Source organism: Ovis aries, chromosome 8, assembly GCF_016772045.2.
Source record: "Ovis aries strain OAR_USU_Benz2616 breed Rambouillet chromosome 8, ARS-UI_Ramb_v3.0, whole genome shotgun sequence".
Lineage (NCBI taxonomy): Eukaryota > Metazoa > Chordata > Mammalia > Artiodactyla > Bovidae > Ovis > Ovis aries.
This window is the reverse complement of record NC_056061.1, coordinates 15,938,350-15,957,418: the sequence shown is the minus strand read 5'-3', so window position 1 is coordinate 15,957,418 and position 19,069 is coordinate 15,938,350. Positions and strand designations below refer to the sequence as shown.

At 37.9% G+C, this 19,069-nt stretch overlaps 1 protein-coding gene across 1 annotated transcript in view; it reads right to left on the bottom strand.

The window, feature by feature from the left end:
- SERINC1 (serine incorporator 1) overlaps positions 1-18,433 on the bottom strand; it is a 34,408-nt gene extending 15,975 nt beyond the window's left edge. Inside the window, exons 1-2 of the mRNA XM_004011156.4 lie at positions 18,317-18,433; positions 485-646 (exon numbers count right to left, since the gene is read on the bottom strand). Coding sequence (XP_004011205.1) covers positions 485-646; positions 18,317-18,355 — 201 coding nt within the window. The 5' untranslated portion in view covers positions 18,356-18,433. The remainder of the gene's footprint in view (positions 1-484; positions 647-18,316) is intronic.
- Positions 18,434-19,069: the final 636 nt, after the last annotated feature.

The following is a 19,069-nucleotide window of genomic DNA, read 5'->3' as shown; positions in this document are numbered from 1 at the left end:
CTTTTTCCACGAGACCCACAGCAATTCTGACATTTCCCTGGCTGGAAATTATCTATTTCCACTTATTATCAGAGCACACTTTTCTGCACCACCATCACAATCTCATAAACCACTTTTAGTGTTTGTCTTTCCTAAATAATTATGAACTACTAAAACTGGGATTAAGTATCATCTTCCTTTTTGCAGTATTCTGTTTCCAACACACTGGAAGCAATTTTATGCATAAACATACTGCAGGTTCAAGCTTCCCAGGTGGCACGAGCAGTAAAGAATCTGCCTGCCAATGCAGGAGACCTAAGAGAGGCAGGTCGGCAAGATCCCCGGGAGGAGGGCAGGCCGCCCCCTCCAGTATTCTTGCCCAGAGAATCCCCCGGGCAGAAGGCCCGACAGATCACAGTCCACAGCACCACACAACTGAAGTGACTTAGCAGGCACACACACTAAAGGCTCAGTTAATCATTTAAAAAAAAAAAAAAGGACTTACCTTATTCAGCTGTTCTTCCATTCCAGGTATCAGCATTACACAAGCTACACACACTCCAACAAGCAAGAAAAGCGCATAGATCAACCTGGTTACAGTGGAGTTATTTCCACTAGGACAGCATCGGCACAGCAAACACGGGGCACTGCCACACAAACACGGTATCTGGAAAAAGAAGGTTACAAATCAGTTCAGTTTAAAAGATACAGTGAACGTTTACATTCTATCTACTCAAAAAAGGATGAAGTTAAATTGATTAAAAAGTGATCTGGTTCATAAGTTATCTATAAACTATAAACCTTGGTAACTTCTGGGTAAAAATGAAGCAAAATAATGCAAAAAAAAAGTGCCCTTTATACCAAGCAAAATGAGTAAATTCAGTTAAAAAGGGGAAAAAAATAGCAACAAGACCCAAAGTTTAGCTGAGAAAAGAAATGGAATAGTCATTAATTATAAGTGGATCTCCAACTCCTACCTTTTAACCCCCAGAAATCAGGCTGAATTCACTAAAGTCTGAGGTTTCTCAGATACTTCAGAGAAGGAAAAGAAGTAAGTTGGTATTTTCACCTTTTCCCTCTTCTGACTTGGTGGTGGTGATAACCACCAAGTAAAAGTGCCTATTAGAATTAGGCAAAATAGGATTAAAAGTTGGGTGTGCTAGCGTTCTCTAACAGAATTCCACACTAAACTAGTAGTAGATCCCAGGGGAAAAGGTATCTTCCCGAACACGTGAGGCAAATACCGGTAATGGACTTTAATAATATCTCAGAAAGGCGAAGTGAAAGTATTCTAGTAACAATTGACCTTAATCTAGGGTGAGCTCCACCACCCACCAGATAACAGAGGGAGTATTGTAGGAGTCAGACACACTACAGTGACCCATATAAGGTAGGATCAGTACTTATACAAAACTTCAAAAATAAATGGCATGGCAACAACACAAACACACTTTAGCAAAAAATAAACAAACATGCCCCAACCAAAAAAAAAAATAAAAAGCATCTGAAAAATCCAATCTGAAATAAAACATAAGTAAGAAAAGGAAATTCCCGAAAATTGGTTCACCTGAAGCCAAAAGGAGAGTTCAAACAGAAAAGAACAGAACAAGCTGAAAAAGAGGACTGCAGGGCTGAGGAGAAATGAGAAGGGGAAAAGCCTGCTTAAAAAAATAATTAACAAAACAAAACTGGAACAAAACAAAAATGCTGAAAATAAAAATCAGTTCAGTTCATTTGCTCAGTCATGTCCAACTCTTTGCGACTCTATGAACCACAGCATGCCAGGCCTCCCTGCCCATCACCAACTCCCGGAGTCCATCCAAAATATGTCCACTGAGTTGGTGATGCCGTCCAACCATCTCATCCTGTCGTCCCCTTTTCCTCCCACCTTCAATCTTTCCCAGCATCAGGGTCTTTTCAAATGAGTCAGCTCTTCCTATCAGGTGGCCAAAGTATTGGAGTTTCAACTTCAACATCAGTCCTTCCAATGAACACCCAGGACTGATCTCCTTTAGGATGGACTGCTTGGATCTCCTTGCAATCCAAGGGACTCTCACACAGTCTTCTCCAACACCACAGTTCAAGAACATCAATTCTTTGGCACTCAGCTTTCTTTACAGTCCAACTCTCACATCCATACATGACTACTGGAAAAAGCATAGCCTTGATTAGACAGACCTTTGTTGGCAAAATAATGTCTCTGCTGAAAATAAAAATACTGATAGATAAATTTTGGATTAAGTACCACAAACTCAGGCCAAGACACAGTAACAGTGACCAGACTTACCCTACTGCCTTAATCCCTGGGGAAAAATAAGATGAAACAATGGTTTTCCAGACAGTTAACAACAGGCAATTTAGGATACTTAATTTCTAAGAGAGATGAAACAATGTGAAGTCTAGGACTGGCCCAGTTTTTCTGCCTGGGAAGAGTTTCCAGTGTAGGCCAGCAGAGGCCAGCAGTCTACTGAACTGGAGACACAGCTGGGGCAGAGTTGAGAGTTTAGGGAAGTGAAGGCACATAAGAGTTCACAGGACATAAAAAAATAAAGGAGAAAGCTATACTGAGATTGAACTCTGGAGATCTGCAGAGGTTTGCTTCCATTTCTGTCTTCAGCAGAGCACTGATCAGCACATGTATTTGATTAAATTCCTCTAGGGGGCAGGGTGGGGTGGTATTACTACCAATCGTGTGGAAAAAACATTATAATCCTTGAGTAAAATTATAAGATTTTTACTACACAGTATGGGGGGGGGGGTGCAGAAGCTGGCCATAAGGCTAAAAAAGCCATTCTAATCTCAACAAAGCCTAAAAGCAAACTTTGAAAAGCTTCTCTTCAAATAACTCACCTATGTCTAAGAATAGCAAGAATTAAAAAAAAAAAAAAAATACAACATATCCAGCTCCCATCAAGGTAAAATTTACAATATCTAACAGCTAATAAGAAATTGGCAGGCATGCCAGTATGGAAAATACAGCTTGTAATGAAGAGCAAAGTCAACAAATAAAAACCAGCCTGAAAATTACACAGATAACTAAATTTAATTATAAAAATGGCATTCCAAAATCACTGAGGACGGTGATTGCAGCCACAAAATTAAAAGACACTTGCCCCTTGGAAGAAAAGCTATGACAAACGTAGAGAGCATATTAAAAAGCTGAAACATCACTTTGCCAACAAAGGTCCATATGGTCAAACTATGGTTTTTCTAGTAGTCATGTACGGATGCGAGAGTTGGACCATAAAAAAGACTGGAGTGTCAAAAAATTGTTGTTTTCGAATGTGATGCTGGAGCAGACTCTTGAGAGTCCCTTGGATTGTAAGGAGATCAAACCAGCCAATCTTAAAGGAAATCAACCCTGAACATTCACTGAAAGGAATGTTGATGAAGCTGAAGCTCTAATACTTTGACCATGTGATATGAAGAGCTGTCTCACTGGAAAAGACTGATGCTAGGAAAGATGGAGGGCAGGAGGAGAGAAGGGGGCGGCAGAGAATGTGATGGTTAGATGGCATCACTGATTCAGTGGACATGAATGTGGGCAAACTCTGAGAGACAGTGAAGGAGAGGGAAGCCTGGTGTGCTGTATTCCATGGGGTTGCAAAGAGCTGAACACAACTTGGTGACTATGTTACTGTAACGATACTTCATTTGCTCAAGTAGAGTAGAACACAGCATGTCAAAGAGAGACATGGAAGGTTACGTCCATAGCAAACTTCTGAAAATGAAAAGTAAAGTATCTGAACCAAAAAGTACACTGCAGAAAAGGCAAATGAACTTGAAGATATAGCAAAAGAATCCAAAATGAAAAAATGATAAAAAGACTAGAACAAAAACAACAGAGAATCAGTGCTGTCAGACAACTTCAAATAGCCTAATACACGTCAAACTGGGGCTTCTGAAAAAGAGAGACATGAGAGTCCTTTTGAGGAAGTAATTGCCAAAATGTTCTTAATGAAAACTATAAACTCACAGATCCAAGAAACTAAACAAAAACGCAATGAAAACTACACACCAAGTCACATCATAAACTGTTTAGGGCTTCCTCTGTGGCTCAGTGGTAAAGAATTCACCTGCCAATTCAGGAGACACAGGTTTGATCCCTGGGCAGGGAAGATCCTAGGTGCCGTGGAGCAACTAAGCCCATGCACGACCACAACTTCTAAGCCTGAGCTTCAGAGCCTGGAAACTGCCACTACTGAGCCCGCGTGCTGCACCTACCGAGGCCTGGGCGTCCCAGAGCCCCGTCACTACAAGAGAAGCCGCCACAATGAGAAGCTAGTGCTCTGCAGTGAAGAGCAGCCCTGCTCTCCCAACTGGAGACAAGCCTGTGCAGCAACAAAGACCAGCGCAGCCAAACAGAAATAAAGAAGAAAATGGTTTAAAAAAATTAATTGCTTAAAAACAATGATAAACAGAAAAAAATCTTAAAAGCAGTCAGAAAATGAAGGAACCTTATATAAAGAAGAAAGATATCAGACTTCCAGTAAGAAATATTGCAATGCAAAAATCAGTAGTGAATGAAGAAAACTATAAGTACAGAAGTTCATACTCAGCAAAGATATCTTTGTAAAGACATTTTTAGGCACAGAAAAAAAACCCAAAATAACAAATCTAAACTATCAGAAATGTGAAAAGAAAGTTACACCAGAAACGTGGATCTACATAAAGGAAATGAACAGCAACAAAAAAGAAATGGTCAACTGTGTATATTTTTTTACATATAAAAGGTTACTTAGAAAAGATTATTACCTTTTTAAAGCAAAATAGCAAAGTATTCTGGGTGGTAATAACCAAGATGGCAGTACAGTTACTGGATGTGACAGTTACAAACAGGCTATAAAAGGAGACATTCAACTCTGCTACTGTATAAATGAGAAACAGAATGGATATGACAAAGGCAGTGTGATAAGTTAAATACTATAAACCCTACAGTGACCCTACAGTCTAAAAATGCAAAACAAAGCAATACAGCTAGTAAGCCAAAAGAAAAAAAAAAAACACTAAGATATTGCCAATTAATCCAAAATAAGGCAAAAACTAGGGAAAAGAGACCATGAACAGGTAGGATAAACAAAAAACAAATAGAAAGATGGTTGATTTAAGCCCAAACATAATCAATACTCACATTAAGTATGAAGAAACTAAACACTACTAAATAAAAAGCATACTGTCAGATTAAACAGTTAAGATCCAACCCTATCTTTTCTACAAGAAACCCACTTAAACAAACAGAACTGGTGGAAAATTATATATATACACGTATGGGTATATATTTGTGTCTGTGTATGTATGTATATACATACATATACACATAAACACACATACCAGTATCAGACAAAGTAGATTTCAGAGCAGAGAATTTCATCAGGAACAAAGAGGGCCATTTTACAATAAAAGACATACATGGAGATATAGGATATTCATTAAGGAGACACACAACATACAATCCTAAATATTTCTGCATGTAAAAAAGAACTTCAAAATGCATCAAAGAAAAATTATTAAAACTGAAAGAGTAATAACAAGTCCACATCTATGCTCTTTCATTAACTGAAGTAGGAAAAAACCTCAATATCCATATAGAAAACCTTAAATAATATCATTAATTGTCTCTGACATTCAGGGAATATTCCATCTAACCAAAGCAGAATAAAAATTATTTTCAAAAACACAGAGAACACTTAACCAAAAAAGAGCATATTCTGGGCCATAAAACAAATCTCAAATCTCAATAAATATAATCATACATGTTTTCTTGGCCCACAATGGAATTAAATACTGTTCAGTAACCGAAGGATTTATTTCTCCAGAAACTAAATAACACAGTCGAACTCACAAGCAGAAGAGGTCATAAAAGAAACAGAATGAAAATAAGGTTATCAGATTTTTGGAATGTACCAAAAGCAATGTTTAAAAGAAACCTACAGTTTTAAGTGGCTATGTTAGACAAAAATAAATAAATCAATGACCAGAGCTTTCATCTTAAGTTATTAAATGAGCAAATTATAGCCAAAATAGAATAAAAGAAATGATAAAGATAAATCCATGAGGTAAAAAACAGAAAAGAAGAAAGACAGTGAAGCTAGTTTTAGAAGACCATTATAATTTAGAAACCTATAGTCAGACTGATCAGGTTAAAAAAAATAGCAAGAAAGTGAACATACAAATCCTCAGAACCAGAAATGAGAGAGAAGGTATTATTATCAATCCTGTGAGCATCAAAGGATTATAAGAGAAAACTATGAGCGATTTTATTGAATAATTCAACAGCTTAGATAAAACAGATAAACTCCATGAAAAATCCAAACTACCAAAAATCATTTGGTGAGAAATATGTAAGATGAATGGTCCTGTTTCTATTCAAGGAACTGAATTTGTAGTTAAAAACCTTCACAGGCAAAGACAGCCTCACTAGTGAATTCCATTGAACATTTAAAGAATAAATCAAACCAACTCTACCCAGATTCTTCCAGAAAACTAAAGAGGCACAAAACTGATATAAAATCAAGGAAACAACATACTGATATCCTTTATGAACATTACAAACAAAAAAATAATAATCGCTAATATCCTGTCAAATGAATAATACATAAAGTATACAAAGATCTCCTGTTCCATTTTCACAAATAAAGAGACTGGAAACCATGACTCCATCCTAAAGAAAAGAAAAAAGCAAAGAGATTCAAAAAATCAACAATTCTTCTAAGATCCGTAAGTTATGTGAGGACACAGGTAAGTCTCTGCCCCCTAGACTGAAAGACAGGGAATCACCGCTTATTAGTGTCCACAAGTGGAAACTGACTTGGGAACCAGTGTGCAGGAAGGAAATCCTGAAAGATAACTGAAGATCTGCTGGAGCCTCATAGTGGACAAGTCTGAGAGTTAAAAAAACCAGGAAAACCCAGTTAAAGGGCCCTACAGATTTGTGAATTTTACTACTAGTTCAATCAGGTTCTCATAGTAAACATGAGAGAAAAATTCTTTCCAGCTTCTTGTAGGAAAGGAGAGATCCATTTTAAAATATATTAGAACACTTTTTTTCTGAACACCTGACCTTAAGAGAAACTAGTTAAATAGAGTCTAACTTATTTAGAGGATAAATAACCTAGGGGAAGAGAAGTACTCAACTCTAGCTATTCAAGCCATCCTCTCCCATTTATAGGGGGACGGAGGGGAGACTGAGAAACATTAGGAAGTTCACAATCCAGAGGCATAAGCTTGCTAAAAGACCAAAATCTAATCAGAGAATAATGGAATGTTTCTCTTTCACCCATACCCCACCAGGACACAATCAAATTCCTTTTACCTGGTACATGGTGTCTGGCTATCGGAAAATTACTGACATTACAAAAGGCAAAAAACACAATCTGAAAAGACACAGCAAGCGTCAAAACCAGACGTAGCAGAGATGTTAAGTTTATCAAACCAAAAATATAAAACAACATATGTTAAGGGTTCTACTGAATAAAGTAGATAGCATACAAGAAGCAAAAATGAAATCCTTCAAAAAAAAAAATGCTAGAAACAAAAAACAGTAGCAGAAATGAAAAATGCAGACATGGTTGAGGAAATAATTTCTGAGAGTAAGGCTGTATCGATAGAAATTTTCCAAACTGAAAAGCCAAGAGAGTAAAGACTGACATTATGTTCAACAAAATATCCAAGAACTGTCAGATAACTGCAAATGGTAAAATATAATGTGAATATCACAAGGGAAAGAAATATTTTTTTAAATGACAGACTTCCCCTAAATTAACATCAGACATACACACCCCACCCTCCACCAACAAAAAAAAACCAAAAAACAAACAAACACAAAAACACCACCACCAACAAAAACCCCTACACCTAGATAAATCGCTTTGAAGCAACAGAAAATACAATATCCTGGAAGAAGCCAGAGGAAAAACACCTTACCTACAGAGAAACAAAGATGAATTATCAATATATTCAAGTTTTCCTCAGACACCATGCAAACAAGAGTAAAGTGAAATATTTTAGTATTGAGAGAAAACAACCCGCCAACCTATAGTTCTATACTCTGCAAATTATCCTTCAAAAGAAGAAATACTTTCTCAAATAAAATGGAATCTGTTGCCAAACTCTAGCCTTGCTTGCAAGAAATGTTCAAAATTCTCTAGAGGAGGAAAATAATATAATTCAGAAACTCTACATATAAAATTACTTTTATAAATAAATGTAAAATTAAAACTTACTTTTCTTATTCTTAGTTGAGCTAACTTGTTTGCTCAAAATAAGAGCAACAACGTATCGTTACATATGCACATGTATGTTATGCCCATACACATACTTCTGTATACATGTGTGCAGACACATAGGCGTCTGTGTGTATTTCATGAATGACAGTAATGCAGAAGGGACAGGAGACAGGAATTAGGATTGTTTTCCTATTGTAAGGTATTAACACTAGCTGTAAAGTGGTATAGCATTATACTGAAGTGTGTAGTGTCATAGTATGCTGTTACTTCAAAGTGGATAAGCTGTAAATGTTTATTTCAAATTCTGGAGTGCTACAGACCGAAAATCATATGACGAAAATCTAATGCACAAGGTGATGCTGTTATGAGATGGGGCCTTTGGGAAGAATTAGGTCCAAAGGGCAGAGCCCTCATGAATGAGGTTAGTGCTCTCATAAAGGAGGCAGAGAGAACGCCTCACCTCTTCAACTAAATGTGGACACATCAGCAAGCTGGCATCTGCAACCCTGAAGAGGCCTTCACCAGGTACAAAAGACAGGCATGCGGGCGCCCTAATCTTGGACTGCCAGCCTCCAGCACTGTGAGAAACAAATTGATGTTGTTCACATGCCACCCAGCCTGTGGTATTGTTACAATAGCCCAAATGGACTATTAAGTTGGGCAACAACCTTAAAAGAAGTAACACTTCATAAAAGTTAAAAGATGTTTAACTGATATGCTAAAAAGGGAGAGAAAATGGAATCATACACAGTGCTTAATTTAAACACCCTTCTCCCTCAACACACAACAGGAAAAACAAGAGCAACAAATACGGTAAATACCAGTCCAAATCTATCAGTAATCACCCTGGAGTTCAGAGGCCTAAATTTATTCAATTAAGACAGACGTCAGAGTGTTCAAAAAACAAGACCCAGTTATACTGTCTACAAGAAAGTCACTTTAAAAATAAAGACACACAGAATAAAAGCAAACGGAAGGGGGAAAAATATAACACGTTAACACTAAATGAGAGGAAGTGTAGCTGCACTAGTTCCAGGCAGAGCAGACTTCAAAACAAGGAAAGTTACCTGGAAGAAAGAAAGACACTACGTAATGATAAAGGGACCCAATTCTCCAGGAAGATGTTATCAATTCTAAATATTTATGCACCTAATGACAGAGCATCAAACTGTGAATGCAAAAACCGCTAAAACTGCAAGCAGAAACAGATGACTCCACTGTCACAGCTTAAAGAGACTCCAGTATCTCTCAGAAATGGACAGGATGAGCTAGCCGAAAACCCGTGAGGAGAGGGCGCTCACCACCAATCAAATGGGTGCCTGACATCTACAGACCACTCTATCCTACAACCAGAGAACACACGTTCTTCTCCAAGATGACATGGAATATTAACCGAAACCACACTGTTGACAATAAAACACACTATCAAACTTGGAAGAGCACTGACTGCTCTCAGACTACAAATCAACTAGGAATCAACAGCACAATGGTAACTGGAAAATCCCCCAAATTCTTAAAGCAATGTACGTATCTAAAATAAACACAGAAGTCAAAGAAGTCTCAAGAGAAATTTTTAAAAATCTGAATTAAAATAATAACACAGTTTATAGAAACTTATGGGATGCAGTGAAAGCAGTGCTTTTAGGCAAATTTACAGCACTGAATGCATTTACCAGAAAAGAAAATCTAAAATCAATCATCTAAGCTTCCATCTTAGGAAACTAGAAAAAGAAATGCAAACTAAACTGAAAGAAAATAGAAAAAAAGAACTAGATGAGACACCAATGCAATCAAAGACAGAAAATAGAGAAAAACCAGTGAAAACAAAACGCGGTTCTTTCATCAATAGAAATAAGCCCCCAGCCAGGCTAACTAACAAAAAAGGTAACACAGATCACTAACGTTAGAAATGAAAGAGAGGTCACTGTAGGTCCTGTGGACATGAAAAGGATAATGAAAGAATACTATGAACAATTCTATGCCCACAAATTTGAGAACCTACATAAATGGAAAAAACTCTTGAAAGATACAAGCTGCTAAAACTCACACACAAGAAACAATTTGAATAGACCTCTGTTACAGAAATGTTTTGGAACAGCCTTCCAAAACAGCACTAGAATTTACATCAATTCCCTACAATCTCAGAGAACACAAGTAGAGGGAATACTTTCTAACTTATTCTATAAAATAAGCATCATTCTAATAACAAAACCTGACAAACACATTATAATAAAAGATTAGCCTTTCTCATGAATAAAGGCATAAATTCTCAATAAAATATTAGCAAATTAAATCCAACAATATAAGAAAAAGAATTACACACCACAACCAAGTGGGATTTGTCCCAAAAGGCAAGACTGGCTCACATTCAAATAGTTAGGACTCATGTAAATTACAGACTTTGGGAGATGATGATGAGTTAGTGTAGGCTTAGTAACTAACAAATGCACCTCTCTGGTGGGGAATGTTTGCAACAAGGGAGGCTATGCATATCGGGACACAGGGCATATATGGGAAATCTCTATCTTCCTCTCAATTTTTCTGTAAAGCTAAACCTGATTTTTTAAAATAGTTTTAAAAAAGCATACAAAAGGTTAATACACTGTAATCAGGTGGGGTTGAGCTCGGAGAAAGCAAATTTGGTTAAGCTTTTGAAATTCAATCAAATTAGTTTACCACATTAACAGACTGAAGAAGAAAATTACCACCAGGGCCATCTCACACAATGCAAAAAAGTAATTTGAAAAATTCAATACCCATTCATTATAAAACAAATTTAAAAACTCACCTAGAACCAGACATCTGGGAGTGTGAGGTCAACTGGGCCTTAGGAAGCATTACTAAGGACAAAGTGGAGGTGATGGAATTCCAGCTAAGCTATTTCAAATCCTAAAAGGTAATGCTGTGAAAGTGCTGCACTCAATATGCCAGCATATTTGGAAAATTGAGCAGTGGCCACAGGACTGGAAAAGGTCAGTTTTCATTCCAATCCCAAAAAAGGGCAATGACAAAGAATGTTCACTACCACACAACCGCACTCATTTCACATGCTAGCAAGGGCATACTCAAAATCTTCCAAGCTAGGCTTCAACAGTACGTGAACTGAGAACTCCAGATGGACAAGCTAGATTTAGAAAAGGCAGAGGGACCAGAGATCAAATGGCCAACATCTGCTGATCACAGAAAAAGCAAGAAAATTCCAGAAAAACATTTCCTGCTCTACTGACTACACTAACGTTTTTGACTGTGTGGATCACTACAAACTGTGGACAATTCTTAAACAGAAGGGAATACCAGACCACCCGACCTGCCTTCTGAGAAATCTGTATGCAGGTCAAAAAGCAACAGTTACAACCAGACTGGAACAACAGACTGGTTCCAAATTGGGAAGAAGTGTGTCAAGGCTATATATTGTCACCCTGCTTATTTAACTTATATGCAGACTGTATCATGCGAAATGCCAGGCTAGATGAAACACAAGCTGGAATCAAGACTGCAGGGAGAAATATCAATAACCTCAGATAGGCAGATGACTCCACTCTTAGGGTAGGAAGCAAAGAGGAACTAAAGAGCCTCTTGATGAAGATGAAGGAGGGGAGGGAAAAAGCAGGCTTAAAACTTAACATTCAAAAAGCAAAGATCATGGCATCCAGTCCCATCACTTCATGGCAAATAGGTGGGGAAACAGTGGAAACAGTGACAGACTTAATTTTCTTGGGCTCCAAAATCACTGTGGACAGTGACTGCAGCCATGAAATTAAAAGATGCTTGGTCTCTGACATCACTTTGCTGACAAAGGTCCATATAGTCAAAGCTATGGTTTTTCCAGTAGTCATGTATGGATGTGAGAGTTGGACCATAAAGAAGGCTGAGTGCCCAAGATTTGATGTTTTCGAACTGAGTTGTTAGAGAAGACTCTCCAGAGTGCAAGGCGACCAAACCAGTCAATCCTAAAGGAAATCAGTCCTGGATAGTCATTGGAAGGATTGATGTTGAAGCTGAAGCTCCAATACTTTGGCCACCTGATTCGAAGCGCCGCCTCATCGGAATAGACCCTAACGCTGGGAAAGGCTGAAGGCAGGAGGAGAAGGGAATGACAGAAGATGAGATGGCATTACTGACTCAATGGACATGAGTTTGAGCAAGGTCCAGGAGATGGTGAGGGACAGGAAAGCCTGCTGTGCTGCAGTCCATGGGGTCACAAAGCATCAGACATGACTGAGCAACTGAAGAACAGAAAAAACTTTCAGCAAACAAACAGAATATGCTCGACTTGAGGATACCTTTAATTATCTTGTAGATGCTATGATAAAAGGCATTTACAAAACAAAAAAAGTAAGACAAGAAAAATAAAGAAAAGTACATACTTTGGAAAGGAAGAGATAAAGCTGCTTTCCTTTACACATAATTGTCAACATAAAAATCCCAAAGAACTTACAAAATGCTACCAGAACTATAAGGAAGTTTAATAAGGTCACAGGACACAAGGTCAGTATATACGTATCAATTATACTTCTGCACACTAACAACAAACAACTGGAAAGTTAAACCAAACAAAAATACTTATAAACCTAGTAAAATATACACCAGCTTTCAAATGATGAAAATTTAAAAAAAAAAAAAAACTGATGAAAGAAATCAAATATTTAAGTTAATGGCATGATAAACTGAGTTCACGGACTGGAAGACTCCTCATTTAGGTAACAATTCTTTCCAAACTGACCTATAAATTTTACCCAAGCCCAGTCATAATTCCAGCAGGTGTTTGGTAGCAACAAACTAGCTGCTTCTAAAACTTTTAGAGAAAGGCAAAAGAACTAGAACAGCCCAAAGAATGTTGAAAGAGTAGGAAGAATCACACTACCTGATTTCAAGATTAACTTGAAAGCAACGCTAATCAAACTAGGGTAATTTACCCAAAACTATGGACACAAATAACAGAACAACAGAGTTAAGAAAAACAAATATGGTAAAGAGGCTTTTGCTAAAAGTGCCAAAGCAGATCAACACAGAAAGAACAATCACTTCTACTCTTTGAAAGCCATCACTGTGAGAATGAAAAGACAAGCCACAGACTTGAAGGACGTATCTGCTGGTGGGAATACAACCTGGTATGACCATCTTGGAGATAAATTTGAAAATTTCTTGTAAGTCAAATGTACATTTACCATATGATTTAGCAATCCCACTGCAAGATCGTTAGGTGAATAAAATAACAAGTTATAGACACACAAGAAAACTTTATAGGAACGCTAATAGCTACTTCATTTCCAAAATCTGGAAATGACCCTCAGCTGTTGGAGACAAGCTGTAGAGTAATGGAATCCAAGCAATGGTATACTATGTAACGATAAAAAGGAGGAAATTACGAACAGACACCATAATATGAATGAATCTTAAACGAATTATACCAATTCACTGAGTAAAAGAAGCCACACTCTGAAGGCTATATGCTGTATGATTCCATTTACAGGACATTCTGGAAAGGCAAAACTGTAAAAAAAAAAAACCCAGGGATTGTCCAGAATGCAGATGGCGTAACTTTTTAAGGTGACAAATGTTCTTTAGTGGCTACACAACTACATGATTTGTCAAAGCTCACAGAACCACACACTACAAAGTATGAATTTTATGTAAATTAAATCAACTAAAGAAAAATGACAAAAATATAGGAAAAATAATATGGAAGAAAAAAGAAGACAACGTAACGGAATTAACTCATGTCTTTAAAATGGAGAATCCTCTAAATAAATGTAACAAAAAGGACATTCAAAGATACAATAAGAATTTCCTTAAAGAAATAAGTCTGTATCTTCAGAAAAACCCACTATTTTCTAGAAGAATAAAAAGTGATAAAAGATTTAAAGTCAGACATATTTGGTTAATTTTAAAGATAAATAAAACTCTTCAGACACCCAGGCAGAAGCTGCTGATGCTGTGCATATGAGACATGTTAAAAGGAAATGGCTACCAGGGTAGGGTAAGACAGAACATAATCCATAGAAATATCTCAAGTCCTGAAAGAATAGGTATACTATTATACCAGTCCACAATGTTTCTCAAGAAAGCAAGAGGCATTTTTAAATATGAAAAAATTCAGGGATTTCAACATTCATGAATTCCTTTTGAAAAAAATCTATTAGATGACCCGATTTGGTCAATTATGAGATGACACATAAAAAAAGAAACAAAACCGAGAAGCTATGGTTAAAAAAATAAAGAAAGAATGCTCTGAACTATGAATCCACTTAAGAGTAGAACAGTGGTTTTCCATCAGAATCACTGGAGAGAATATTAAACCACAATGCTGGGACCCAGTCAGCATTTCCAGTAAGTTTAGTCCAGGATATACTTTAAGAATGGCTGGTTTAGTTCTAAGATTAAACAACTGAGAGAATTATGGTTATAAAACAAAACAGTCATATAAAAAATAATAAAAGAAATTCTAGTTAAAGTTGGCAAAATGAATATATGAATTACTTTAGAAACACCAATAAAATGAAAAATAAAAGATTTTTAACAGAAGGAATAAAATTAAAAGGTAAACAAATAAAAAAAACAGAATAATACTGAGTTAACAGGTCAGAAAGTTAAATTCTAAATCATCAAAGGAAAAAAGTTAAATAAAGTTTGTACAGGATCATCAAACAGATCAGGGATAGGTGGTACTGCGTAACTCCGTAAGAGAGGCTGAAGGTAGAGGTGAAAATAAAATGATTAGTTGAATTCATTTTTTAAAGTGCAGTTAAGACCCTTAGATTTCATTTCATTTCTTATACTGGCCAACTGAAGAGGATAAGGCAGGATTTTTCAACTATGGCACTATTGACATCTGGGGCCAAATAAGTCTTTGCTGTTGAGGGCTATACCCTGTGTATGGTAAAACATTTCACAGTATTCCTGCCTTCTATCCACCTGACACTCTTAGCACCTTATCCCAAGTTGTGACAATGAAAAGTATCTTCAGGCATCGTCCAATGTTCCCTCGGGGACAGCTGAGAACTACTGCTCTAGAAACATCTCTTGAGAGAACTCTTTCATAACCTCTTCTGATGAAGTATTTAACACTCAGCAATTCCTTTACTTTTCCATTCTTCTGTTAAATTCAGAAAAAAATATGTTCAGCACGATACCACTCCTTAAAAAAATACTTTGTTTATTCATCCATGTGTATGCATGCATTGAGAGAGCAGAAATGTGGTGGGATTTTGTTGGTGACATTTACATTTTGTACTCCGCACTGCTTGGCTATTTATAGCAACTATGAATCATTTCTACAAAATCAAGTCATTGTACTAAAAAATAAAAATCTAGCAAGAGACTGCACAAAATAAGCAGGCAGGAATCACAAGCTTCTTCTCAATTACTTAACATCTTGGGCAAAAAATGATAGTTATTGTATACAAAATACAGTGATTCAAAAAGTCAACCCTACTCACTGCTGCTGCTGCTAAGTCGCTTCAGTCGTGTCCGACTCTGTGCGACCCCATAGACGGCATCCCACCAGGCTCCCCCGTCCCTGGGATTCTCCAGGCAAGAACACTGGAGTGGGTTGCCGTGTCCTTCTCCAATGCATGAAAGTGAAAAGTGAAAGTGAAGTCGCTCAGTCATGTCCGACTCTTAGCGACCCCATGGACTGCAGCCCACCAGGCTCCTCCGCCCATGGGATTCCCCAGGCAAGGGTACTGGAGTGGGTTGCCGCTGCCTTCACCGACACTACTCACTAGCCTCATTTTAAGACTGGGGTGGGGAAAGCACTTAAGTAAGCATCAATTGCTGGTGATGCTGTAGTTACAGGATTAGGTGGCAGGTCCATTTGTGTTTATAAAAATGCTTAATCACCAATCAGATAGATAGCCATGCCTGAACCAAGGATTACGATCAATCTAATTCTAGACCACTCAACAGCAAAAACACAAAACAAAAAACCCCACAAAATGAAATTTAAAATATTAAACACTCCAATCTCTGTGATACACAATAGTATCACAAGTAATTTTTTACACTTTTTTCCATAGTTCAGACATTTTCTACCATTTTCTGAAACAAACAAAAAAATCTCTGTAAAAACTGATTAAGTCTACAGAAACTTGAGCAAAGAATGAGGTTCATTTTCATTCTGGCTTAACTGATCTAAGTTAATGATCGGAACACTTGAATATTTGACTAAATTTCAGTATGTTAAAACCTCTAAGTAAATGAGCATATTGACTGTTAAGATTATGGAAGAAAGGGATCTGTAAAATACAAGGCATATTCTCTTTTAACTGCTACTGAACTGCACTAAAATTGAACAATTCAGAAATAAAGAGACAGAGACACCCGGAAAGGAAGGGGAAAAAATCACCAGAATTGCCTAGAACCATGATGAGCAGCCTTCGCCACCTAGCCTCTCTAACCACCAGAGACCTAATTACTGGAAGGTAAGAAAGTGTTTCCTTGTTAGCATCTTTCCAATGCACCTTCACTTTAACAGTAACTAAAAGGCTGTGTCTGTAGAACTGTGACTAAGTGGAGAACTAAGTTGTAAAAATTTTAATAGGAATGTAATTTTCCCCACATTGTTCACTAAAACGATTTAAAACACACATTTTTATTAATCCCCCAAATCTTTTTTTAACCATAATCGTCCTTAAGGCAAAAGAGACTGCTCATCACAGGTCTAGAAATTGAAAACAAAATGGAAAACGTGTATCCCTACTATACAAAGAACATGCCCATTTGCTAACTGGACAAAATCTGACTTTACAAATAGAATTACACATCTCACCCCCCTCAATTAAAACAATTCTATAATCATTTTGCAATACATTATTACCCTAAATATGCCTCTTATAAGATACTCAATGGTTTCAAGTAGATTCTCTACTTTCATACTGAGATAAAAATATACCAGCTTTGAAAGAAAGAAAAATATACCAGTTTTCTACACCCAGCTACAAGAAAAAAAAAAAAAAAATGTGTGTGTGTGTGTGTGTGTGTGTGTGTGTGTAAAATCAAGACAATGACCTGGGTTGGAGTAACCTCTATGTAGCATTTGACTAAAATTTAACATTTATAGTTCAAGCCACATTGAAAACTTTTTAAAAAGAGATATGCAAAAACAACAGAAATGCTACCTAATGTATATAATGGAGTCATCTGGGAAGTCAGACAAGCAATTATTAGAAATAGAATTTAGAAACCATGGGTTAAAGAACTAAGATTTGAACCCTAATATCTCGCCCCATATTACAAATACCTTTATTAACTGTAAAGTCAATTTTTGTCTATTGGGGGATGGGGGAGTGTTTATATCAAACTCAAATTTATTTGTACCACCCGAATCAAACAAATCCTGCCACTATAATGAAGAATGGTTTTTCACTCTAACAACGCTATCTAATCAAAATGCAACGTACACCAAATTAAAAGTGAGATGTCGAATTACACAAGCATCTTTCTGTCAAAAAACAGGTATCTGATAACCACAGAACTGACCAGCTTTTTCAAACACATATTTGAGAAATACATAATTTTCTCATATCATTAAGCTCGAGGACTCACTTGCAGAGCTGGGACTATTTAAAAAGGCTGTAACTATATCAGTATTACTGCGGGGCTGCCCCACATATCCGTCATTCAACTGCAGTCTGCGCGACAGAACAAAGAGGCCTCCGGGGATGACAGTGCTGCAGTCTGAGGTCGCTGGGAGGAGATGACGAGAAGAGATGGGGTACTCCACCAAACGAAGCGGCCTAAGGCCTCTGCAGAAAGGGCCCAGGCAGACAGAAGACATAAAGGACAAAAAGGGGCCTGGAAGAATAGGGAACCGCCTTCACGAAAAGCGGGTAGGGGAGGAAAAACTACCAGCTCTCAGCTCGGAACCTCCCCTCCGGGTCACTCACTCATGGCCACTGCTCTTCGTGGCTACCCGGCTCGGCTCTTCCAAAGACTCAGGGCCGCGAAGCTGTGGCGGAGTGACCAAGGGAGACAGGGAGGAAACGGGAAAGAAAGGCCTCCCTGTTGGGTGGGGTAACACGGTCCCGCCGGGCCTCACCCAGGCCTGCTCGGGGGCTTTTCTCTTTCATCTCTCACGCTAGCACCCCTCAGGCCGCTACCAGCCAACTTACCCAGCTCGCCATGGAGCACAGCCCCAACACGCTCCCCATCTCCGCAACGTCGCAGGAGCAGCGTATGCCAACAAGATGGAGACAGTACCCTCTCTCGCCTTTCCCAGCTTATTTACTAACTACAACCCACTTCCGGCGCAGAGCCCACCCCGCCCCTCAGCTTGCGTCACTTCCTTCGCGGTCTGGGCCGGCACGGGGAGGGCACCGTGCTGGGTTCCGCACGCGCCGCCCTGGATTCCTGGCCTCTGTCGTTCCGCGGTAACTCTTCTAATTCAGCTGGCAAAAAGCGTCTTGTTTTCCCACTTTCGCACTTATGTTCTCGATTTATTCCTGAAGCCCAATTATTTCTATTCATTTGGGTGCTTCCAATTCTATCACTGTTAGAGGTTGTAACATTTTAATACCTTGTCCTGTTAGGATGTTACAAGAAGTTTGCACATTTAAAATGTGTAAATTAGTTAGATAAGACTTACAAATAACAACACAAACATGTTATTGATTTTATTGAATGTCACGAGCTGTCGAGGAGACATTTATCACCCAATAAGCTATAAACATCTTTAAAATTCTTTTGACCTACAAAAAAGGTAAAGTGAAAAACGTTATAATCGTGAACTTTCCTGTCTTCAAGAAATAACATTTCAAACCATTGCTCCCGATTGCATCGCTCCTTATCCTCCACCAAAAGATGGTCATAATGAATGAATGTCAGAGTCGAACCAACAATCTGTGCTAGGATGTCTTCAAGTTACT